The following is a 25,118-nucleotide window of genomic DNA, read 5'->3' on the forward strand; positions in this document are numbered from 1 at the left end:
GTAGATTCAAGCCCCATGTCGGGTGTAGAGATTAATAAAAAAGAAAAGTATGAAGCACAGAAAATATACATTTGAGAAGACCTCAGAGAAGTTTAAAGCGAACCCTGTCATCTTACCAATGAGCAAAGGTAAAAATTAAGAGACAGTAATGAATTTCCCCTAATTAAGAAAAACAAAAAACACAATTGTGGAGCTGTAATTAGAACCCAGTTATCTGCAGTTTTTTTACGTTTTCACTTTATGAGATGAAATGAGAAAAATAAGGATGACATAAAATTCCTCAGAAAGCTAAAATTCAAGTTTTAAAATTCTTTGTAAAGATTTTATGAATTACTATTTGTAAACATCTGTCTTATATACTTTATTCGTAATTCTGTCGAATTAACACCACAGGTGCCATACATTATAAAACAGAACTGTAACATAGGTCCTCGCAGTAATTTAGCAGAACAAGGGAACTGTGTTAGCTTAATTACCCTTGGTCGGTTTTCATACTGGGGCCCTACAGTTGGTGGGGTCATTCTAAGTGTGCCTTGGAGCCAACAAAAGAGTCCTATCTGTCTGGAGTCAGTTTACTTTTGGCTGCCAGGAAAGTCACCTTGAATGACACGTCACCTCTTGTACCATGTCTACCTACACTTACGGGGCAAGCTCTGGGTTGATCATGGTGAGCAGAAAATGTCACAAGGCAGTAAGAGTTGTGTTGATATTAATTCCACAGAAGGGCACAAGCTGAATAACATCCAGCCTGCCAAAAAAAAGAGTATAATTTTATCAGAAAAATGTGACAGTTCATGGATCCAACTTAGATTTATAAAAGTAAATTAATCGGTCTGAGTTCTGGTTTAACTATGTGGTAATGTTCTTTGGGAAGATGTTGTGTAGCCCCGCAAAACTGTGGCTTTTAAAAAAGATCCTCTGATTTATTCCTCATGATGAGCCTCTAAGTTTGGGGCTCTTTCCCCACCCCCGCTGTCTCATTCACCTGTTGTCTCAGGAAGTGAGAATTTCAAAGGGGGGGGGGGGCGGTGATGCCTGATGCAATAGTAAAGTTTGGGGGAGGTGGATATAGGGCTGTAAGAAGGCAACCAAAGGCCCCGTGAGCAGTGGTGGGAACAGAAGCCAGACGGCCAGCAAATTAAGCTGACGACTGGGGTTACATTATAGCCCACTACTACCTATTTTTGTTTAAATATCATCTCCTAGGGGTGCCTGGCCAGCCCAGTCGGTAGAGCATGCAACTCTTGATCTTGGGGCCGTGGGGTGCCATGAGGTCAAGTCCCATGTTTGGCACAGAGATGATTTTTTAAAGAAATTTATTAGTGCCCATTGGTGATGGCTTAAGAAATCCAATAAAGATTTTTTAAAAATATGTGGTCTTCTAAAAATGCTGATTTGCAAAACTCTGTTATAACTATACTGCTTTTATTTATACACAAATTTGAGTCTAGTGAAAAAGCACCTTTTCTCTAGCAAGCATTACCAACACTTTTAAGGCCTCTTTTACATGTTGAACATTGTGCAAACGCTTACTTCAGTGCACCTCTGCTGCCACGCTCTGGGACCTTAATGGCTGCCTCAACAGTTAGCAAACATAGAAGCAGGGTGGAGAGTTCATATTCATTAGGGAAATTCTCCAGTGCTTTCCTATGGGTGGAGACATTAAGAAACTACCTACACAGGGACTCTAGTTAGTTGGATAAATCTCACCACATCCCTTTGAGGAGGATGTTTAAGATACAAAGCTTAAGTGCCAACGTTTATGTAACACCCTATCTAAATCCTGCAAGTAAACTGATACCAAGTTTTCAAAGAAATTAAAGTATTGATGTATCAAAGCAAAACACCTATCCTTTCTTCTAAGTATTTAATATTATCAATTGAATTAGCAAGTGGAAATTAACATAAAAGTACAAGTAGCAATATTAACATGACTTGCGTGATTTTGATAAGCAGCCCCCAGTAAATATAATGTAAACTTATATCTACCAAGATGAAGGGAAAACAATCAGAATAAAATAGGTATTTCACAGTTATCTTTGAAAAGAAGCACCGACCATTTCTTCCGGTTTCCATTCTTCACTTTCTTCCTAACCTTAATAGATTCAACAATAATCCAAGTGCCAATGTGCTCACAGTGCGCTGGGGACACTAAACAAAAGCATCACCATTCTGAGTCTGATTCCTTGCTGTGCAGCTTCCTGGTTCTGACAGCAGCTCGAAGAATATTATTGAGGAAAAATTGAGGCTTTGTCTAGACAGAAAAAATTTTATTTAGCAATTCATTTTCTGATTTTCTTAAATTTATGGGAATTAAAAGGGAAATAAATACAATACTGCAGTATAAATTTGATATATAATTTTAAAAATTTAAATTATGTTAAATTTCTTTGTTTCATGTATAATTCCATTTACTCAAATCATACAGTAATAATATACAGAAATTTCACTGACAATACACAATTAAAAAGTGTTCATTTTTGAGAATTACTTTTATCATGTTTTCTAATGATGTCCATAAGATTAGCTCCTGTAACCAGATCATTCTGTGTCTGTTTATCTTTCTGTTGTTCCTTTCTTTTCTGGTCATGAAGGTAGGGAGAATTCAGTAACTGTGGGGGAAGAATGGATCCTGTGGGTTTCACTCTTTTTGCAATATCCCAGAAGAGTCTTTTTGAATTGTTATTGATGAACGTAATTGCTGTCCCATTTTGGCCTAATCTCCCCACTCTTCCAACCTGAAATGAAATGCAAAGGACATTTTCAAAATGTTCATATAAAACCTAATGTCTCTTGAAAGAAAATGAAGATCAGTATTTAGAGGCTTTTACTAAGATTAACATTCACTCACATAGCATTTTTTGAATTGTATGTCTCAATGTACTTTGTGAAACCAATTTAGTGGACTGCCACCAGCATATTTTTAAAGCAACAGCTCAAACAGGAGATATGAAAGCAACCACATCTAAGGAAATGTTTGTGAAACTTGTGTTTCAGTTATGTAGCATGTTTGTGTGTGTGCGCATGTGCTGTGTGAGAGAGAGAGAGAGAGAGAGTGTGTGTGTATGTGTGTGTGTGTGTGTGTGTGTGTAGGGTAGTAATGACAGGAAGATGTTTCCTACTGTGGGTAGGTTAAGGTAAAAATTTTTCAAAAGCTACTGCTTTTAGAGCAAGAGGGCTATTTGTTTTAGAGTACTTCAATGCCTTTGCAATATGAGATTTAAGCAAATTCATTTTGTGTAGTTATTTCTCACTTTGATAAAATTAAATGGACACAAATTTGTGATGAAAATACGTGATAAGGAACAAAATTTACTTGTTTCCAAATATACTGAGAAACTCTTCAGAAGAAGGTGGTAAACACACAGTTATGCTCAATTTCTGCTTCTTAACTGAAATGTAGGACTTAAAGTCAGTATTTAGAGTATTTAAATGAATACTCGCTGCCAATATATAGGACATTTTTAATGTTGTAAAAAAGAAAGCAAAACATGGCCCTCTGGGGAATGAGACTGGGAACAAGTAAGGGAAGGAATGTTGTTTTATTTAATTATGTTACTGAATTGTTCCAATAAAACTAAAAATTAATATAAAATATAGCTGTACTCACATACTAGAAGAAAATATTTGCCTATCATGTATCTGGTAAGGGTTTTCTAGAATATATAAATAACTTACAACTCAATAATACTCCTCAATAAAGGATAAGCCAATTTAAAAAATGGGCAAATAATTTAAACAAACATTTCTCCAAAGAAGATACACAAAAGGCCAGTTAAGTACATAAAATGATGTTCATTAGTCATTAGGGAAATTCAAATCAAAGACACAAGGAGAAGGACACCTGGGTGGCTCAGCGGTTTAGCGCCTGCCTTTGGCTCAGGACATGATCCTGAGGTGCTGGGATCGGGTCCCACATCAGGCTTCCTGCATGGAACCTGCTTCTCCCTCTGCCTGTTTCTGCCTCTGTGTGTGTGTGTGTGTGTGTGTGTGTGTCTCATGGATAAATAAAATCTTTAAACAAATAAACAAACAAACAAAACACAAGGAGAGAGGTGCCTGGGTGGCTCAGTGGGTTAAGCCTGGACTCTTGACGTTGGCTCAGGTCATAATCTCAGGGTTGTGAGATAGAGCCCAGTGCTGAGTCTGCTTGTCCCTCTCCCTCCCCCTCTGCCCTGCCCCCCATTCTCTCTCTCTCTGAAAGAAATGAAAAAAAACTTCTTTAAAAAAAATGCACACACACAAGGGGATGTAACTTCACACCCACTGGCAATGCTACAACTAAAAAGATAAATAATGTAAGTGCTAACGAAGGTTTGTTTGGAGAAACTAGAATCCTCCTATATCGCTGATGAGAATGTAAAATCATAAAGCCGTATTGGAAATGAGTCTATCAGTTCCTCAAAATGTTATACACAGAATTACTACATAACCCAGTAATTCCTTCCTAGGTGCATGCCCAACAGAAATAAGAATGAACAAATGTGGGGAGGATGTGCAGAAAAAGGAACCCTTGTGCTCTGTTGGTTGGAATGCAAACTGGTGCAGCCTCTGTGGAAAAGAGTATGGAGTTTCCTCAGAAAATTAAAAGTAGAATTACCATATAATCTAGTAACTCCACTACTTGGTATTTATCCAAAGAACAGGGAAATACTAATTTGAAAAGATACATGAACTCCTATGTTTATTGCAACGTTATTTACAGTAGCCAAACTATGGAAGCAGCCCAAGTGCCCATCCATAGATGAATGGATAAAGAAGATACAGTATGTATACATAATGGAATATTACTCCACCATAAACAGGAAGGAAATCTTGCCATTTGCAGCAACATGGATGGAGCTAGATAATATGACACTAAATGAAGTAAGTCAGTCAGAGTAAGACAGATACCATGTGATTTCACTCATGTGTGGAATTAAACAAAACAAAGAAAAAAAGAGACAAACGAAAAAAAAAAAGACTTCACTACAGAGAACAAACTGATGGTTATGGGGGAGGGGAAAGATAGGTGAAATAAGTAAAGGGAATTTAGAGTACATTTGTCATGATGAGCACAAAGTAATGCATCAAATTGCTGAATCACTATATTGTACACCGGAAACTAACATAACACCGTATGCTAACTACACTGGGATTTAAAAAAATGAAAATGCATGTCTACATAAAACCCTGTACATGAGTGCTCAGAGCAGCACTATCCACAGAAAACAAACAGTAGAAACACACTAAATGGCTAGCAACAATGAACAAAGGCCGCATATCCTTAGAATGGAATATTATGTAGCAATACAAGATGTACTGACATATGCTACAGCATGAGTGAAAGTTGAAAACATTGTGATAAGTAAAAACCATCAGAGAAGACTACATACCATATGATTCCACTTATATGAAATGCCTAGAAGAGATACATCTATAAAGACAAAGCAGAGTAACTGTTGCCCAAGGGATCTACGTGTGTAACAGGTGTGGGGAATAACTGCAGATGGGACAAGTATGGGGCTTCTTTTCGGGATGATAAAAATTTTCTAAAATTGGCTGTAGTAATGGTTGCACAAGTATATGAATATAATAAAAACCACTGAGTTGTACACTTCCAAGTGAATTGTATAGCACGTGATTTATATCGAGACATAATTTATTCTGAGATGGTTTATACTAAGACATAAGCTGTTTAAAAAAAAATAACTGCAATAGTATACAAACTCTAAAAGACTTAGCAACTTCAAAATTATTTCCCCAGAAGCTCTCTGCCCCCTAAATTAAAAGCAGACACACAGGGGCGCCTGGGTGGCTTAGTTGGTTAAGTATCTGACTCCTGATCTTGGCTCAGGTCATAATCTCAGGGTTGCGAGACTGGGCCCTGTGTCATCATCAAGCCCCATGCTCCACAGGGAGTTTGCTTCTCTCCCACTCTTTCCCTCTCCTGTTTCTCCCACTCATGCTCGAGAGTTCTCTCTCTCTAACATAAACAAATAAATCTTTCAAAGTAGACATATAGGAATACCTACTGTAATTCAAAGTAACAATGTCCTAAGGGTGGTTCAAGCAGTTGGCTGTCTGACTCTTGGTTCTGGCTCAGGTCATGAGATCAAGCCCCTGGTAGGGCTTTGTGCTCAGTGAGGAGTCTGCTTGTCCCTCTCCCTCTGCTCCTCTCCCTGCTCATACTCTCTCAAATAAATAAACAAAACCTAAGATAGTAAGTAAACAAATCTTAAAAATAATTAAATAAAATCCACATATCCTAAAAAAAAAGACCAAATATAAAAAAATAAAATAGAATAAAATAAAATCCACATATCCTTTGATCTAGCAGGTCTCCTATACATTTATCTTACAAATATACTGCATGAGAGGCACAACTGTAAAGGTGGATGTTCACTGCAGCATTATTATTATTTAAGTAGACTCCATGCCAGTATGGAGCCCAATGTGGGGCCTGAACGCATGACTCTGAGATCAAGACCCGAGCTGAGATTAAGAGTCAGATGCTTGGGACCCCTGGGTGGCGCAGCGGTTTGGCGCCTGCCTTTGGCCCAGGGCGCGATCCTGGAGACTCGGGATCGAATCCCATGTCAGGCTCCCGGTGCATGGAGCCTGCTTCTCCCTCTGCCTGTGTCTCTGCCTCTCTCTCTCTCACTGTGTGCCTATCATAAATAAATAAAATAAAAAATTAAAAAAAAAATAAACTTCTTCCAAAAAAAAAAAAAAAAAAAAAGAGTCAGATGCTTAACCGACTGAGCCACCCAGGCGCCCCAGGCAGCATTATTTAATAACGGAATATTAGAAACAGCTAATTGTCCATCAAATTATAAAGGATTTACTTAATAAACTATGGTAATCCACATAGTAGATGACCATGCAGCAATGAAAATAGATCAAGACTAATTAAACAAGTAAAAGCATTCAAAGAGTTTATTCTTTTATTTTTTTGCATTTAAAGAGTTTAGAACAGTGCCTGCCATATGGTAAGTACTTCATATATATTAGTATTTTTATTTTTTTATTTTTTTTTACATTAGTATTTTTTAAATGGTGTCTATTATGTGTGCTAATAAGGAAAGGTGCCTAATATATTTTTTAAATGGTGCCTATTTTTAAAAGGTGCCTAATATATATTTAATAAAACAAGCAGGGCATAAACAGTTGGTGTAATATGGTCCCATTTATGTAGTAAGAGTAACAGGGTATGCATATACATGTGTGTTTATGTACAAATAGGTATTTGTATTTTCTGCACCATTAAATGTCATAACTACTCAAAGCAGGAAGGCTACTTTACAAAGACCTATTTTTCATTTTGGGGCATCTGGCTGGCTCAGTCAGTTGGGCATCCAACTCTTGATTTCAGATCAGGTCATGATCTCAGGGCTGTGAGTTCAAGTCCCTCATTGGGCTCTGCTGTAGGCTCTCTTTCCCTCTTCCTGTGCCCCTCCTCCTGCTCAGTGAATAACTGAGAGCCACAGGGTTGCCCTTGATGCAGCAAGAAAAAGTTAAATCATTCTGATCAGCATACTCTATTTAAGAAATAAAGACTTAATTATTTTAATATTTTGAAAAAAATTACCATCCAAAATCGTTAAATTTAAAAATTTGAAAGAAGATCAACTTCAGTGATTTGAGCAATCAACTCCTGTGTGATGGCCAATTCCCTGATGCACAGGTAAATGAGGTGGCACTGCTATATTACTAAGTCTAAGTAAAAATACAAGCAACAATGCATTCAAGGCACTAAAAGTGTTTCAGTGGGTGATCCAAGTGAATGTGGCATTCAGAGGTAATTCTAAGAACATGACAGAAAGGCTTTACTTGAAGAGTCTGTAAGTGATGCCGGAGAAGGAAAACAGGTAGCAGTCAGGGAGATAAGGCGACGCTAAGAGAATGCTCTATTTCTGTTAGAAAGAAGAGCTGCTGTTATCTCTGGCAGCAAAATAAAGAAACAAAACTTTAATAGGTGAAAGTCTAGAACAAATAAGGATATGAAGAAGAGATGAAGACAAGATTCCTAAAAAACCAAATACTTTAACAGATCAACTTTATTTTGGCCAGATATGTCAACCTAAAACAAGCCCTTTTATAAAATCCTGATTATGAAAGCCATTTAATACACTTACTGAATGAGAAGTATAAAGGAGACAAAAATAAGCTAAAAACCAATGATTTAAAATTTTTTTAAACTAACATTTTAGGTTATTATTTTCAATACTTTTTAACTCATTTTAGTTATACACAGCTTTGTTTCTTTTTTAAAGATTTTATTCATTTATCCATGAGAGACCCAGAGAGGCTCCCTGTGGGGAGCCTGATGTAGGCCTTGATCCCAGAACCCCAGGATCATGACCTGAGCCAAGCAGGTGCTCAACCACTGAGCCTCCCAGGTGCCTAGTACACACAGGTTTTTAAAACAAAATTTAGTTTATATCCATGCATACATATTTTTAAAGATTTTATTCCTATGTAATCTCTACCACCAACGTGGGGTTCAAACTCACAACTCTGAGATTAAGAGTCACGTGCTCCCCCAACTGAACCAGACCAGCACCCCTACCCATATATATGTTTTAAAAACAAAACTATAATAAGTTTTTATAGGTCTATGATAAAACTTGTTTTCTTTCTTTTTAGTTACTATTCTATTGACAATGCCTCGCCCAAGAAAACTCATGGTGGAAACAAATAAAACGTCCTTACCTGATGCACGTACTCATCCATGCTTGAAGGCATATCGAAATTGACAACCAGCCGGACACTGATCAAGTCTAGGCCTCGTCCCAGGACTCCAGTGCTCACCACAACTTCGTAGTCTCCTTCAAGTAATCCCTTCCCCACAAAGCAACAAAATTCATTATTCAGAATTTATCTTACGTGGTTTTGTATAATTCAGACATCTTTTTTTCAATACTTTCTTCAATACCGTTTTTGCTGCACCTTTTCAGTAAATAAAGGTTGTTAGTATATATACCTGAGAAACATGTGTAGTGTAAGTCTTCCCCTCCCCAACCCCTGCATCTGTCTGTTTCTATTAATGTACTCAGGCAAATCTTTTCCAAGGGTGAATGACTCCTCTGCCCCAGTCTAAACTGACCTGATTTCAGAAATGGTGGATTTTGAATGAGTAATCTATTTAGTAGATAATCCCGTGGAGAACAGGCTTATTGCTCCCAAAACACAGAAGCCTGAGCAAGAGGAACAATTAGCTCATAGTCACTGTGTGCCTGAAGTTCTTGCAGTCCTTAAAAAAAAGGTCTGCTTTAAAAAGCAGCCGGTAGGGAACCCCCCGAAAAGATAATCTGAATGTCAAACCTTCAATATGTTTTTTCTTTCTGTTTGTGATTTCTCCGAATGTATAGATATGCTTTTCAGACCTGTGATTTTCTGCACTGCCTCGCTCAACAGATCTGCTCCCAGCTTGCAGTCCACAAACACTAACACTGGAGGCTTGAAGAGTTTTTTATCCTGAAAAATGAAAAACATGTATTTAAAATTATTCGTGTAACATAAATAACAATGGAAGCTTTTCTGAAATCATTAGTATTAGCTAGTTACAGAGGAAAAACTAGCGTTATTAAGATGAGTGTTTTCTTTAAAATATGCACAAACAGAAGCACAAAAGTCTACTGCCCTTCACATTTCTCCATTTTATTAATATTGTAAAACTATTTTTAAAATTGAGTGCAATTTAAAATTTTAAATGCTAAAAAATAATAAAAAGATAAAATTTTAAATGCTGCTCATAATTAAATACAAGCCATATTTAACTCAATATTTTTAAAAATTTAATTTGTTTTTTTGAGAGAGAGTGAGTGTGTGAAAGTGAGCTGGGGGAGGGGAGAGGGAGAGAGAGAGTATCTTCAGGAGACTCCACGCTGAGTGAGGAGCCCAACGTGGGGCTGACCTCACAACTCTGAGATCATGACCTGATCCAAAATCAAGTCAGATGCTTAAACTGACTGAGCCACCAGGCGACCCCTTCACATTTTAAAGTAACTGTGCTTACACATTATCATCCATTTAATAAATTTCTGTTTAAATAAGTTACTGCTAAAAAATTCTATTTTTCAAGGACAGAATGGCCAAGAAAGAACTTATCTTTATCTGTTACATAAAACTACTAAAAATTTCTGAAACAAAAAAAATATTATTTAGGAATAATCTTGATATTTAAATGTATTTTCTATAATACGGAAAATAAAAAACAACCCTGCATCCATACAGCATTTATTTGATCCCCACAGAATTCTGAAGTAAAGCAATTTACTACTAAATATCTATATAGGGAATCCCTGGGTTCTTCGGTGAGGGAATCCCTGGGTGGCTCAGCGGTTTAGCACCTGCCTTTGGCCCAGGGCATGATCCTGGAGTCCCCGGATTGAGTCCCACATTGGGCTCCCTGCATGGAGCTGCTTCTCCCTCTGCCTGTGTCTCTGCCTCTCTCTCTCCTCTGTGTCTTTCATTAATAAATAAATAAATAATCTTAAAAAAAATATCTGTATAAAATTCCCCAAATGCTGCATCTAAAAATCATTATCTTAATAACTGTGAAAAATGCAAAATAATCTACAAAACAGGGTGCCTGCTTTACTACTTACTACTCACATTTAAGATTTCAAATAATTTTTTCTTTTTGGCTGGTTCTTCCACCCACAAAATAATCTGGCGCACACTGGAACAGGGCAGGTTCTTTTCCCCGGTGATAATTCTCACAGGATTATGCAGAAGCTGGCTTGCTAGTTGTTCTATGCTAGTTGGAATTGTAGCTGAAACCAAAATGGTCTGACTATCATTAGGAACGTGTTCCAAAATGTCAAGCACTTGCTGTTGAAAGCCCATCTTTAACATGGTATCAGCCTAAAATAAAACCATTTTAAAGTTAGTCCTATTTGACATTATAACCCTGAGCCATTCAAGGAAAAAACTGATTAAGAACATAAAAAATTAAAAACTTTTACACATTAGAATATATCACAACGTCAAAAATAAAGGATTTAGAAAAACATATTTATACAAAATTATATGTTGTGTATCACTGAAAACATATAATTATACAAAGATTTTTATGGTATTATTAACAGTGGCAACATATATATAAACCCTAAATACCAATAATGGGGGATTTGGTAAATAAAATACAGTAGATCCACTTAATAGAACCCTTGCTATCATTAATTATGAGTGAAAAGTCCTTTATTAAATGATAATGAATCACTGCTAGGAGGAATAAAGAAAAGTACAGAACACTATGTATAACATGATACTGTTTGTACATACATTTAAGAAACTTAATTGCTAGCTCCGGGGAAAAGACCTATGGAATGTAGAAGGGGATGCAATTAAATTGTTCATTTTACAGCTTTTTGCAAAGTTTGGGTCTTTTTTTCTACCACGGACATATATTTGTAATAAAATATGAAATAAATTTTAAAAACTTAATGTTGGCGGCTTTTGCTTCTGTATATACTTCTGCATTACTAGTTTTTAAAAACAATCTGTGTATTACTAAGCAAACAAAAAAATTCTAAGTTAGTACTGGTTTAAAATAATGAAACACAAAGGCTATCTTGATTTTTAAATATAATCCAGGTACCTATAATTTTGAAAAATAAGGTCTGACAATCATTTATTTTCGAGTATTTAGATAAAGCACTGTATTTTTGTTGCTGTTTTTTTGTTTTTTTAAGTAGGCTCCATGCCCAAAGTGGGGCTCGAACTCATGACTCTGAAATCCAGAGTCCAACACTGCACTGACTGAGCCAGCCAGGCACCCCTAAAGCACTGTATTTTTAAGTGTCCACTACGTGGAAGTTTGAACACTTGTTTTAATACTATTCATTCCATGACATTTAAAAAAATCTAAAATAATCATAATGGTCTAGGTGATCCTGGCTGATCCTGGCTCTACCTATGACCTTAAATTAAACATGTTAACGAATGTCTTTAAGCCTCGGTTTTTTTCTTTTACAAATGGGAATGATAAGAGTTAACTACCTAATAGGTCTGTTATGATGATTAATGATCTCATTAATACATAAAATACATAAACCACTTGGGACCATGCTCACAGCATGGTAAATCTCAATGTTTCAACTTACAAGACACATGTGCACACGTGTGCAACAAGGTAGTAGGTCTTGAAAAACATCCCCAGCTTTTCCTTTTCCTCAATAACCCTACTAAGGCCCCCTCATCTCAGGAGATGGCCTTGCTTCTCCTGGTTCAGAACACAGGCCATCAGAAATAAATCTCCTCTGTCTTCTCCCAAGTTTCCCTGCATCTAAACTGTTTACACTAAAAAAAATAAAATAATAATAAAAAATAAAATAAAAAATAAAAATAAATAAACTGTTTACACTAATACGCCCCAAATTCAGGTGCTTCTATCCAGCGCACAATAGTGAGACTCCGCCTCATCCTATCACCCCCACGCCGGAAGCCATCCACCCCAAGCACCCAGTATCTTCTAGAACACAAATCCTATCTCTTACTCCTCTGCTTAAACCCTCCAGTAATTAACCATCACACATAAAATAAAACCCAACTGCTTACCACAGGCTAAAAGTCCTACAGTTTTCATCCTCATCTGCTTCTCTGACTTCATCACCTAGCACTCTTCCACCTCATGCTCCACGACCCTGCCGCACCAGCCTTCTTTCTGCCCCCAACTACCCAATGGTCACTCCCACGTTAGCTCTGTCTGAAGCAGATCCTCCAGCTGGATCTTCGCGTGGCTGGCTCCCTCACTCAGGTCTCAGCATAAGTGTCACTTAGAGCCCTCCCCTGATACTAACCTAACCCCCCAGTTGTCTCTGTTACACGACCCATGTACATACATTTGTCAGGGCTTATATCAATTCCCATTGTATCCTCAAAACCCAGGACAGTGTCTAGCATGTAAAAAGCACCTGATAAATAAACAAGCACTCGTTAATTCTAAGCACTGAAAAAACCACTGCCAGGCAGCTTAGCTTGCTAGTCAGTGTGTCCCAAATCCCCCTAAAGAAGAATCACCCAGAACGAGTTTTTGAATATCCCTGGATTCCAACTCAGGCTTCCTAAATCAGAATATCTACATAAGAGATCTGCTCTTCTACTACATTCACTGAACACACTGGGTGATTCTTACCATTAGGGAAACTTGGACCAGCACTATGCTTGATTGTTGGGATACAGCAGGAGCCTAATACAAGAGAAAGGATAAAGTCTATACGCAGGTAAACAGAGCAGAGAGGAAAGGTCTGACGTCTACCTGGGAGACTGACGGAAGGTTTCAGAGCCACGTACACATAAAGAAGTTAGGGCAGGTAGTTGGGAGAGAATCCATGGGAGACACAGAAGGGTGACACAGCAGATTCCTCTAATTCTAAAGGAATTATCTTAGTCTTCATGCCTGACCATTCCTGAATCTTCACCCTCCTCCTCAAACAGTGGCCTGTCTTTGCAGCAATATCACTTGCTCTCAGTTTCTTTCTGGTTTCTCAGACTACTTCTCTGCTTAGACTCCTCTTCAAACTCCACAGACAGACACAGAGCCCCAGTGCCTGTTCCTCTCTCACCTTCCACCCTTAGAGAGACCAGTGTGTCCCACGGATGCTAATGCCCATTTCTCCTATCTACACAGTATTTCCCCTTCATCCGTCATTCACAAGAAATTCGACATTTCTAAAACCAATTCAAATGCTACTGTCAAGCCCCAACCCTTACCCGCTTACCCTTTCCTTAAAATTAAAGGCACAACCAGAATTTATGGAGTCCCCTCAACCACCTTCCTCTTCATCTTCTTTCATATTCATCAGTCCTCAGAAGACTCATGAATGATTCACAGCGATTCTCTGATGTACTCATGCTTCCCACTGCCTCCACCCTGTCCCTGACCCTGCTCACCTCTTGTCTGGGTTGCTACCATTCTGTCCCACAGATTCTTTCTTCTTTCATTTTTCTTGCATGGAGCAGCAGAATAACCTTGCTAAACCACCACTTTCCACATGTGACACCCCAACTCAATAATTTAGAAAGCCTCATTGTTTCCCACATCAAATCCAGAATCCTCTGCCTCCCTTTCAGGGCCCTCTGTAATTTGACCCCACCCTAACTACCCAACTTTACTTCCTATTATTCCTCAGGAAGAATGCTTCAAGCTGGCTGGTCTCTCTGCGCTTGTGCTTGGCCTTTCTGGCTCTGTTCATGTTAGGCTCTTCACCTGGAACGCTTGATATATTCTCTAGTTTTCTAAATCCTTTCCCATCTGTGGATGACCAGGTCATATCCCATTACCTCGGAGGAGCCATCTCTTATGGTGCCAGTTCACACGGTCTCTCATTTCTCCTTCTGACCTTAAATGTCCTAAACAATTAGCGTATCATACACAGTCCCATTACTTTACTAACAGTTTGTATCAGGAGTCAGCAAACTGAGGCTCTTGGGACAAACACAGACCTTCAGGTGTTTTTTAAATAGAGCTTGTGGGAATGCAGTCACACCCACTCCGGTCTCTGGCTGTACTGAGCGCTCCAACAGAGGACATGTGGCCCCCAAAGTCTTAAATGGTCCTTTGCAGAAAGAGTTTGCTGTTCCCCGGCCTGCATAGCACCTTTCGGTACGTTTGTATTTCCGTATATATGACGATGTTCTTGCCTTTACTTCAAGAATTTATGTATTTTTCTCCAATGAGATTTCAGCACTTCATAGGCTGGAATAATATTTAAAATTTCTTTGTGACGCCATCCAAACTTAACCAGACTTGGTCAATCTGTATTTAAATAGAACTTCTGTGCCAACTTCAGTTTCAGTACATGATCAATTATGTTGTTTGCCAGCTGGTTTCCTTAAATGCTGAGGAGCTGGGACCGAGGCCACACATTACAAGCACTCACTATAGGTTTGCTGAATGAATACTCCTTTTATATGGAGCACAGCACAGAGGTACCCTGTGAAACTTCATCCATTGGCTAAAGGGAAAAATGTTGTGGAGAGAAGCAAGCAGGAATGGAATCCAACTTTAAAATCTATATGAGGCTCACTTTTCAGGCTCACCACATGGTGAGAACACATGGGCTTATCAACAGTGGGAAGCCCACTTGTACTTGCAGGGTGGCAGTAAGTCTGATGATAATCAGATGCAATAAATCAGTTGAATCAAAAGGCACACCAGGAAAACGCTGACTTAGCAGCACTTTTTGAAGGACTGAATAACAGTTCACAACACCCGAGGTATGGAAACAACCTTAGTGTCCGTCAGCAGATGAATATGATAAAGAAAATGAGGTGCATGTTATATACAATGGAATATTATTCCGACCTAAAATTACTTCATTTTTAGTAACATGGATGGACTCGGAGGACACTACACTCAGTGAAGTAAGCTAGACAGAAAAAAACAAATACTGTATGGGAACACTTACATGTGAAATCTAAAAAAGTTAAAAATAAAAAAATGAAAGTCAAACTCATAGAAATTAGTAGAAAAATGATTGCCAGGGGCTAGGGAGTGGGTGAAATAGGAAGAGGTTTGGGGTAAAAGTGTAAAAACTTTCAGTTATATAACAGATAAGGTCTGAAATGCATAACATGGTTACCATAATTAATGATGCTCCATTAATAATTATATAACTGAAATTTGTTAAGGGAGTAGAACTTAAATATTCTCTCTCTCACACACATACACACACAGAGTAGATGTGTAAGAAGAAAACAGAAAAAAGTAATAAAGGACTGAATAACATTACCTTAACTGTCCTAAACAATTACTTTACATTTATATAGGACATTCCAGTCTATGAGACATTTTCCCAATCATTACTTCATCGTTGCCACAACTCTGGAAGATCAGACGACTTGCCCAGCACCCCACAGTGGGGTGGAGTAAAGGCTCAATCCCAGTCTCAAGGATCTTGCCTATGTGTTCTTTCCATGTCCTCTGGCTACTTCCTGGAACCACGTTGCCATCACTGGTCAGCCCCTGAACCCCACATTTCTGCTGGGCCTCTCTGCTCTGTCACTGCTGGTGGGACATATATGAAAGTAGATGTGCAATGCACTGCAGGCAGAACTGGCCCATGCCCAGCCTGTGCTGACACAGTTTTGAGTCCTCCTGCTTGTTCACTTGCTGGAATATCATCAAATAATAACATATTAAGCAAATCAAAAATATAAAAATGCCTATATGCTCTATGTAACACTGAAAATCAAGACCACAGACACCTATGTCCACACAAAAGAAAATATAAAAGGTCATCCAACTAAATATTATTAGCTACTTCCAAATTCCCTGTTAATAGTTACATGCTGTGGATTCATGTGTTTTTCTTTTTAGACAAATGAGAGCCAGTGTCAAATATTTAAAAAATTTATCACTGAGAATAAAGTAATTATTGGAAATTAGGAAAAGATAGCTGATTTTATTTATTAATGTGATTTAATTTTGGTGCACTATACCTTGGGTACCACACGGGAACCAGCTTACGAATGGCTACTGCAATTAAAAAAAAAAAATTCCTACTTTTTTTTCCTTTGGGGAAGAAAATGCCTGAACATACAGTGAAATTATGTAATTATAATATAATTTTCATAAATTATATAAAATTATATGACTAATGTTCTAAACAACACTACTTACTTCATCTACTACTACAATTTTTATACCGCGGAGTTCTACAGAGCTCTGTTTTATTATATCCAGAAGTCGCCCAGGAGTCGCTATGATAACCTGAAGAACAGAGAAAAACAAATTAGATAATCTTCCTTCCTTCTTTCTTTCTGTCTATACTTACTGAGTGGCTAATATGTGCCAGCCACTGGGTTAAGGACTCAGAATTCAATGTTGATTAGGTCAGACATAGTTTCTGCTCTCACAAATCTCATAACACAAAGGAAGGAACAGATGAAACACATCAATGCTCGTGAGGTTATCCAGTCCTGGCTAACGGGCAAGCGAAAACCTAGAGGAGGAGTGGGAGCCGGTGAGGAGAGGGCCAGGTGGAGGGAAAGCATCCAAGAATTTCTGAAGCTGAAAGGCCACTGGGGTGGAGAGGGGACAAAGATTCGGAGGAGGCTCGAAAGTAGGCAGAGACCAGACCAGGAAGGGCCTTGCAGGCAGGCTGACCACTATTTGGCTCTATGACCAAGTGCAAATCCCTTAACCTCTTTGGCCCTGCTCTTCTGTTTTTAAATTAAAAGGTTGGGCACAATGATTTCTAAGGTTGCTTAAGGCTCTTAACGCTCTTATAAGTATTAGTTGAAGCAGTGCTTAAAAGTGGGGCCTGTTAGCCAAACTTCAGTAGGAATCTCGGCTGTAACACTTAATAATGGTGTGAGTCTCTGTTCTCACATTCATAAAATGGAAATAATAATAACTACTATGAAGATTAAATGAGACAGTGCCTGGAATAAAGCAGAGTAGAGTTACAAATGATCTAATAAACTCAACTGTATTCTACTTTTCAAAGACAAACCGACACAATGCTGAGGGTCATGGAGAATGATAAGTCTCAGGGTCGTAAGGATCTGTATCCACAGAACCACAGCGCTCCACTTAGTTTTTTCAGAAATACCATAAACATTTAAATCCATTTTAATTATTTTCAACTGAGCTCATCCCTTCTATTCCTATTTCATTTTCCTCCCCTACTGGTTTGGAAATTATAAACTTTTCCCCCAATTCTTTTAGTGTGGGAATTCCCTTGAATTGTAAAATAAATGTATATAAACTTAATAAAGTCTGAAGTGAACTAGACGTATTTACCTTTTTCTTGAATAATCAAGGGCAAATGATTTAACACCAATCACAACTTTCCTGCGCTGATATGCTACAGTTGGTCAGTATTTTACTTCTATTTTTTTACACCCACGTATTGTTCATTATTACTTTTTATTTAGTCAATGTTTGTTTACATTTACCCACATGATTACTATTTTCTTTGTACTATTTCTTTGTACTATTTTCTTTGTACTATTTCTTTCTACTATTACTATTAAAAAAAAATTTTACCCACATGATTACTATTTTCTTTGCTCACCATTCTTTTTTTTTTTTTTTTAAGATTTTATTTATTTATTCATAGAGACACAGAGAGAGGGGCAGAGACACAGGCAGAGGGAAAAGCAGGCTCCAAGCAGGGAACCCGACGTGGGACTCGATCCCGAGTCTCCGGGAGCATGCCCTGGGCGGAAGGCAGGCGCTCAACCGCTGAGCCACCAGGGCTGCCCACTCGCCATTCTTTCTTTGATCCCACGCCTTCCTTTCCAGAATCTTCTTTATATGCAGAATATCTTAGTTTAGTATTCTTTTATATAAATCTACTGGTAATAAACTCTCAGTTTTGTTTACCTGAAAAGGTCTCTATTCTGCCCTGGCTTTTGAAAGATCACTTTGTTGAATAGACAGATTTTTCAGTTACTTTTTTCATAGAGGGTGTCTGTGAAGGACATGGCCTGGCACGGTGGGTGGGAGAGGCAGCAGGGTGATGAAGGACCCTCCGGAGAAAGGCGGCCCTGCACAGGGTGTTGCGGTCTAAGGGAGTGAAGAGGGCGCAGGATGGAGTCTAGGAAGGAAGGCATCACTGTGGGGCAAGGGACAGGGATGAGGATGGGCTACTGGTTATATAGAAGATGGCTGATCAAGTAAATAAATAAGTAAAAGATAAGAGGTAGCAGATTTCTCACTGTCGGAGTGACAAATCTGGAAGCAGAAAATGCCAAAATAATCTTGCTATGTTGAATTAGAGTTGGAAGTATCGACACGAACTCATGGGCTACGATAAATATAGATGCAGAAATACACACTTAAGGAATATTCTCACCTTCTATTCACTGAGAGGTCCTCGAAGCAATGATAACTCAACAGCAAAGAGAAACAGCAACAAACCCAACCAAGAGCCCAGATTTTGGTTTCTAAATACCGTCCTCTACCAAAAGGAGTCAGGATAGCTTGGGGAAAAGCATGATTTCAGGGCTGAGCCAAGGGAAGAACAATGTAAGCACGATCATCTTCTTCAGATAGAAAGAAAGAAAGTGCTCAAAGAATGATGGGGACATAATAAAAGAACACAGAAACCGACTCCACAGTGCTTCCACTGCTCAAACTGGGGACAAGTGGGGAACCAAAACAAATAATGGTAATAACACATTATGATCCTTTAAATACAATCAGTAATCACGAGTCATACTGATATACATATAAAAAGAGTAAGTTGGAAATTTGGTAAAGCACAAGAAATTTACAAAATGAAGGTATTCAAAATGCTTAACTAATTACAGAAGGAACAAATAAATTTTACGGTTACTTTACAGGTGATATCACCAGTAAAAGGACACATTGAAATCGTGTATCATCTAAAAGGATGTAGTCACGGGGCGCCTGGGTAGCTCAGTAGGTTAGACATCAGCCTTCAGCTCAGGTCGTGATCCCAGGGTCCTGGAATTGAGCCCCGAGTTGGGCCCCCTGCTCAGCGGGGAGCCTGCTTCTCCCTCTCCCTGCCGCTTCCCCTGCTTGTGTGCTCACTCTCTGCCAAATAAATAAAAATCTTAATAAAAATAAAAGGATGTAATGAAAAGAACAAAGCATTTCTTCCGTGATATTCCTTTCAAAGATACATAACTTAAACCCAGTCAATTGAGAGATCTTCAAGGTAAGCAGTTTAAAATTCTTAAAACTGTCAAGATTATGGGGGGGGGGGAGCAAAGACTAAAGAACTGTTCTACACCAAAGGAGATGAAAGAGACACGACAACTGAATTCAAAATGTGATTCTGAACTGAATTCTTGTGCTATTAAAAAGAAGAGTTGACGGGACAACTAGTAAAACACGAACGGGGTCTGAGGACAGATGACAGCAGCCTGAACTCCCGCGGCATTCCAGGGTACCCACGTTCGTTTCCTGATTCTGCAACTGCACTGCGGTCACTGGGATAACGGCCTTGTTTGTAGGAATCACACTCTCGAGTACGTTAGCTACGGATCCTTAGGTAAATGTCATCTTTCTGAGATTCAGCTTCTCAGCCATGAAGATGGGATATGCCCACCCACCTTCAAGAGCAAATGTGATAAACGCGATGATGCGGGTGAGAACATCCAACGGCATCGGGCGGAAGGCAGGAATTAATTGTGTTCCTTTCCAATATAAAACAACCTTAAAAAAAACCTTAAGGCTTACTCTGCAAGAATTAAAGGCTAACCTAAAATCACATGTATTAAGGTCCTTGAAGGCAAACAAAACCACCAGGACAAACCGTGATCAAACTGGTGCTTACCTTCACGTGTTGTCGCAAACGGTACAGCTGTGGGGGTAAGGGTAAGCCCCCCACCAGGAGCACGGTTTTCATGCGAGGCAGGCCACTCATCAGTTCCTTAGCTTGGTTCTCTATCTGAATGGCTAGCTCCCTTGTTGGTGTAAGAATCAGTGCAGACGGAGTCTTGCTCTGCGAAGACATCAGAAACACGTCTGAAAATGCCGGCAGTGAATTCCTGCGGATGGGCTAAATCCTCAAAGTATTCTGGGAGTCTTCCCATCAGCCCAACTGGATAGGAACCCTCCTGCCTTCTGCTCACTGCAGATTTTCTCTCCAAAAACCATCATAAATTGAACCCTTCCTTACATAACACGGATACACAGTGAAAGATCAAAATTGGGGCCAGGGAGGAGCACCTGTGATAACCGGGGTGGGGAAAGTGGCAGTTGGCTCCCAGGCGGCCCCTGCCATCTCTGGCCACGCTCCTCTGAAGACAAAACCAGGACGATCCGGTTAAAGCTTGGTGTTCCACCCTTGATACAGTCCCCTCAGCTCTCCTGTAGATTCACTTTTTTCCTTTGTCCAAAGAATTTCCTTTTATAAATGTCCTATTTCCTGCCCTATAGCTCTATTTTGGGGCATCCAGTGAGTTTTACTAATATTTTGAACATCAGGTGCTTTCTTTTATTTTTTCCTCACATTATCTTCTACGATTCTTTAGTTTTCCAAATTTTCCTCCTTTACCTCTCCTCTCTTTGCCTATATTTTGCATTGGCTTCCCTTTTGCCCTACTTCAGATCTCACAAACTCACTAGCACTTGGCAAATGCGTCAGTTAAATTAATTGTGTGTGTGTGTGGGGGGGTGCTTTACGCACTATAAGCTAACGAGTAAAGTAAGGTAGCATTATTTTAAGATGGACCATTTAAGCGTGTTATTTTGAACTCTATGATAACATTCCAACTTTGGAATAAATCAATTTTTTTAAAAAAACAATTGTTTAAAAAACACAAAATAAATCAATTTTTTAAAAAACCAAGGAGGCTAAATTGAACACAAAAATTGCGGGTCATCGGGTCAGCAGGATTTGTTTTCCCAAACCAAGAGTTTACTTCTTGAATAGAAATTTTGTTGAAAAAAAAGAAAAGAAAAAAAAGAAAAAAAATTTGTTGAAAGAAAATATTTCGTAAGGAAAGCAATTTTTTAAGACCTTCAATGAAAAGATCCTGAAGGTTCAATCTAATAAAAGAAAAATTGCCTAAAATTATGTTTCTCATACCAGCAACTATCAGAAGCCAGGAGCTTCTAATGACTAAAACCGCCAGGAGCACTAATGACTGAAGTTACAGTTTCCATTTGCAGTTTTAACCTAGTTAAGGATGGAACTTGGTATATAACTGGCTTGTTTCTGAGAGAAACACCTGTGAACTCTTACCTCGCATAAGGCTCGGGTGATAACAGGAAGAAGAAAAGCGGCTGTTTTTCCTGAGCCGGTATCAGCACTGGCCAGAACGTCTCTTCCCAGAAGTCCCACAGGAATCATCTGCATCTGGATGGGGGTTGGGACTTCATAGCCCGACGTCTTCAGGTTGTGATTCAAGGCCTCAGGGAACCCACAATGCTCAAAGTCAATGATGGGTCTGGTGACATCTTGCCCTTGAACTACAATTCCTAGCTGCCGTTTAAGGTTTTCAATCTGGTCTTCCTGAAGGTCCAGAATAAAGGGGTGCTCTTTATAGACGTACAAAGCGTCCAGTGGAGACTCTGGCTCAGAAGCAGCTTTGTGTGGGGCGCTGAGTGTCAACCTCTCCTCCTTTTCCTTTACTTGCAGAAGATGTTTTGCTTTACACTCCAAGCTGCACACGTCTTCATCGGTCTTATCACAGATGTACTCTCCGTAACGACCACAAACAACACAGACAGGTTCTCCGGGTTCTGCCCAGCGCTGTGTTTTGGAAAAGGACTTAACAGGCTCTTCGGAAAGATCGCTACGCTTTGAATCCTGCTCAGGTCCAACCAAACCAACGAGAGCCCACTGGCTGGCGGTGCTGGGGAAAGGGCACGGCTCCGCGCTGCACCCGCCCGCCGTCCTGGCCCCCCTGGGGGTCAGCGCATCAGCTGGATCATCTCTGCCTTCATCCAGCTGAAGGTCTTCCGCCTCTGGTTTGGTTTTCTTGGCCGCGCAACTTTTGCCATCCTCGTTAGCATTCCTCTTGATTTTCAGAGATCTTGGAACAAACATCCTTCAATATTCTGTTGAGAAAATTATGTAATGAGATTTATTTTATCCTCAGTAAAGTTAACATATGATCCTCAATAAAGGACCGTATGATTACCCCAGAGTCAGCCTCGTGTGTCCCTGGGCTTTGCCTGAAAGGACTGAAAGAAGCCATCCTGACACTACTTACAGCAGGGCTTTTCTTCCATTCACAACTTTCCCTGGTGGAGGAAAAAAAAAGGCCTTTTCCTTATACATGGGAGTGGTGAGACTTCACACACTGCCTAGCACAGCCTGTGCGTACAGCCTGCCTGTTTACTGACTCCGCACTCTGAAACACCAACTATCCTAGGAATCGTGGAGTAAATCCTATTAAGTTTTCACAAGAGGAAACGGGAGGGATGCTTCGCCCCTGGGAGCTTTAAAATCAAAACCAGAAAACAGAAAAATGCGACCTTGAGGTAGTAATGCTTGCTCTGTAGGTTCCAAGCCGTGTTTGGTGCTTCTCACCTGAGCCCACCTCCACAGCTGGAAGGTTAGTACCGCCCGCACAGACACAGCTGTATTATGCTGTCCTGTGTATGGTAATTTTTCAGATGAAAAAACTGGGCCAGCTGGAGGCGAAGGGGCTCGTCCCAGCTCACAGGGTTCCTAAAGGGTTAGAGCCCGGGCCCTCGGGGTCCAGAGCCCGAGCTCCAGCTCGCAGCCACCAAAATGCTTTTGCAAAATGTGGTTTGTGAAACGCTTTTTCACCTAATTTGGGGGCCGTTCAATATTCTAATCAACACTTTGCTAAAAAAAAAAAAATTCTTAGGATAAATGACCAGGTTCAATTTCTCCAGAAAAATTCCCCAACCAAAAAATAAATAAATAAATAAATGCAACTGAAGATGCTAAGTCCCGGGACGTCCAGGGGGGTGGGGGGAAGGGCGGCCCGGCGGCAGGAGAGCCCCGCGCTCGAGGTGCTCACGTGCAGACTCGGAACCGGCTCGGGCGGGCGGGGGCTGCAGGACCCGCGACCCCCCCAGAGGCGCGGGCACGTCACGGCGCTGCTAGAAGGCGGGCTACGGGGTTCCCGCCCGGCCCGGGCCGCGGAGGCCGCACGGCGGGGAGGGGCGCTGCGGCCTGAGGGCGGGGCACGGGTGGGGGCGGGGCGGGGGCACAGGCGGGGGCACGGGGGGCGCGGGGGGGACGGGCACGGGTGGGGGTACGGGTGGAGGCGGGGCGGGGGCACAGGCGGGGGCGCGGGGGGGACGGGCACGGGCGGGGGCACGGGTGGGGGCGGGGCAGGGGCGCTGGCGGGAAGGGGCGGGGCGCGGGTGGGGGCACGGGCACCGATGGCGGCGGGGAGTGGGCTCGAGGGCACGGGCGGGGTGGGGGCTCGGGGGCAAGGGCGGGGGCACTGATGGGGGCGGGGGCAGGGGCACGGGCACGTATAGGGGCGGGGTGGGGGCGGGGACTCGGGGGCACCGATGGGGGTGAGGGCAGGGGCACGTATGGGGGCACGGGCGGGGGCACGGGTGGGGGCGGGGCGGGGGCTCGGGGGCACCGATGGTGGCGAGGGCAGGGGCACGGGCACGTATAGGGGCGGGGCGGGGGCACGGGTGGGGGCGGGCGGGGGCTCTGGGGCTCGGGCGGGAAGGGGCGGGGCCGGGGGTGGGGGCGGGGCGGGGGATCCTACCGCCGCCGCGGCCTAGCGCCCCGCGTCCCAGGGGCGAGCGAGCAGGACGGGAAGGAGGCCCGAGCCGCCGGGGCCCGCGGCCGCTCACTGGCCCAGACGTGGGGCCACGTCCGCTCCCGCTCGGGGCCGGCTCCCCGCTCCGGGCGCTGGGCCGAGCCTCCCGCCGACGGGCCTGCAGCGGCGAGGCCTCCGGACCGCGCGGAGGCCCGTGCGGAGCGCAGGATCCACTTGTCCGGGTTTTGCGGGGAGGCCGCGGCGCGCCGTGCGACGGGGGCGGGGCCTGGCGGAGGGGGCGGGGCCTGGCGCCGTTCCACGCCCCCTCCCGGCTCGGGGCGACCCGCCGACGGGCGAGCGCGGCTGGGGCGCGGCCGGAGCCCGCGGGGCCCGCAGGGCGGGGCGGCCCGGGGAGCCTCGGGGCAGAGCGAACGTGACGTAGTGGGGCCGGGGCGGGGCAAGCCGCCTGCGCGCCCGGAGAGGCCGAAGCCGGTGGCGCGGGAGCCGGGTGCGCTGGGTAATGCTTCCACACTAGCACCCAACCCCAGAAAGGAAAAAAAAAAAAAAACAGAACCACAAATCACGGTTTTCGGTGCCTTTGGAATTTCATTTCCCTGCTTTGCTAGAACTCTGGAGCCACCTGCCCCAAGCAGGTGGGGAGGGAGGGATGGGGAGGAAGCAGGGAAGAGGGAAGCTGAGCTGGACGACCTAAATACTTGAGGTTTTAACTATTAAAAAAAAATATGTTCAGTCTAATTTTTGATGCATGCTAAATAATATTTTGAACAAATATGTTAAGTTTTAAAACTTAACATACTGATAATGTGAAAGATCTCTGACTGCACCACCTTATTAATATAAGCAAGCACAGGGATGCCTGGGTGGCTCAGCAGTTGAGCATCTGCCTTAGGCCAAGGCCGTGACCTGGGGTCACAGGATCCAGTCCCGTGTCGGGCTCCCTGCGTGGAGCCTGCTTCTCCCTCTGCCTGTGTCTCTGCCTCTCT

The 25,118-nt window shown here is 41.8% G+C and overlaps 1 protein-coding gene across 2 annotated transcripts; it reads right to left on the bottom strand.

Annotated features, from left to right (window-relative positions):
- Window positions 1–336: 336 nt before the first annotated feature.
- Window positions 337–24,406, bottom strand: DDX59 (DEAD-box helicase 59). Of its 2 annotated transcripts, none has more exons than XM_072733446.1 (8): window positions 24,121–24,406; window positions 21,657–22,474; window positions 20,244–20,411; window positions 16,613–16,702; window positions 10,600–10,851; window positions 9,307–9,459; window positions 8,695–8,823; window positions 337–2,738 (listed from the first exon to the last, which is right to left on the bottom strand). In XM_072733446.1, exons 2-8 carry the CDS (start codon window positions 22,461–22,463, stop codon window positions 2,475–2,477), a joined length of 1,863 nt encoding a protein of 620 aa, XP_072589547.1. In that variant the 5' UTR covers window positions 22,464–22,474; window positions 24,121–24,406; the 3' UTR covers window positions 337–2,474. The 2 variants fall into 2 exon arrangements, with proteins under 2 accessions (XP_072589547.1, XP_025873762.2); XM_026017977.2 differs by lacking the exon at window positions 24,121–24,406 and adding an exon at window positions 23,410–23,577.
- Window positions 24,407–25,118: the final 712 nt, after the last annotated feature.

Source organism: Vulpes vulpes, chromosome 13, assembly GCF_048418805.1.
Source record: "Vulpes vulpes isolate BD-2025 chromosome 13, VulVul3, whole genome shotgun sequence".
Lineage (NCBI taxonomy): Eukaryota > Metazoa > Chordata > Mammalia > Carnivora > Canidae > Vulpes > Vulpes vulpes.

What these genes read in the sequence shown, in the direction of transcription:
- DDX59 (XM_072733446.1), bottom strand. Translation starts at nt 22,463, where the DNA reads ATGTTTGTTCCAAGATCTCTGAAAATCAAGAGGAATGCTAACGAGGAT. An exon ending in GTTTGCGACAACACGTGAAG is followed by an intron (nt 16,703 to 20,243) that starts GTAAGCACCAGT and finishes TCTGTTCTTCAG; the next exon opens with GTTATCATAGCGACTCCTGG. An exon ending in AAAGAAAAAACATATTGAAG is followed by an intron (nt 8,824 to 9,306) that starts GTTTGACATTCA and finishes TTTGTGGGGAAG; the next exon opens with GGATTACTTGAAGGAGACTA.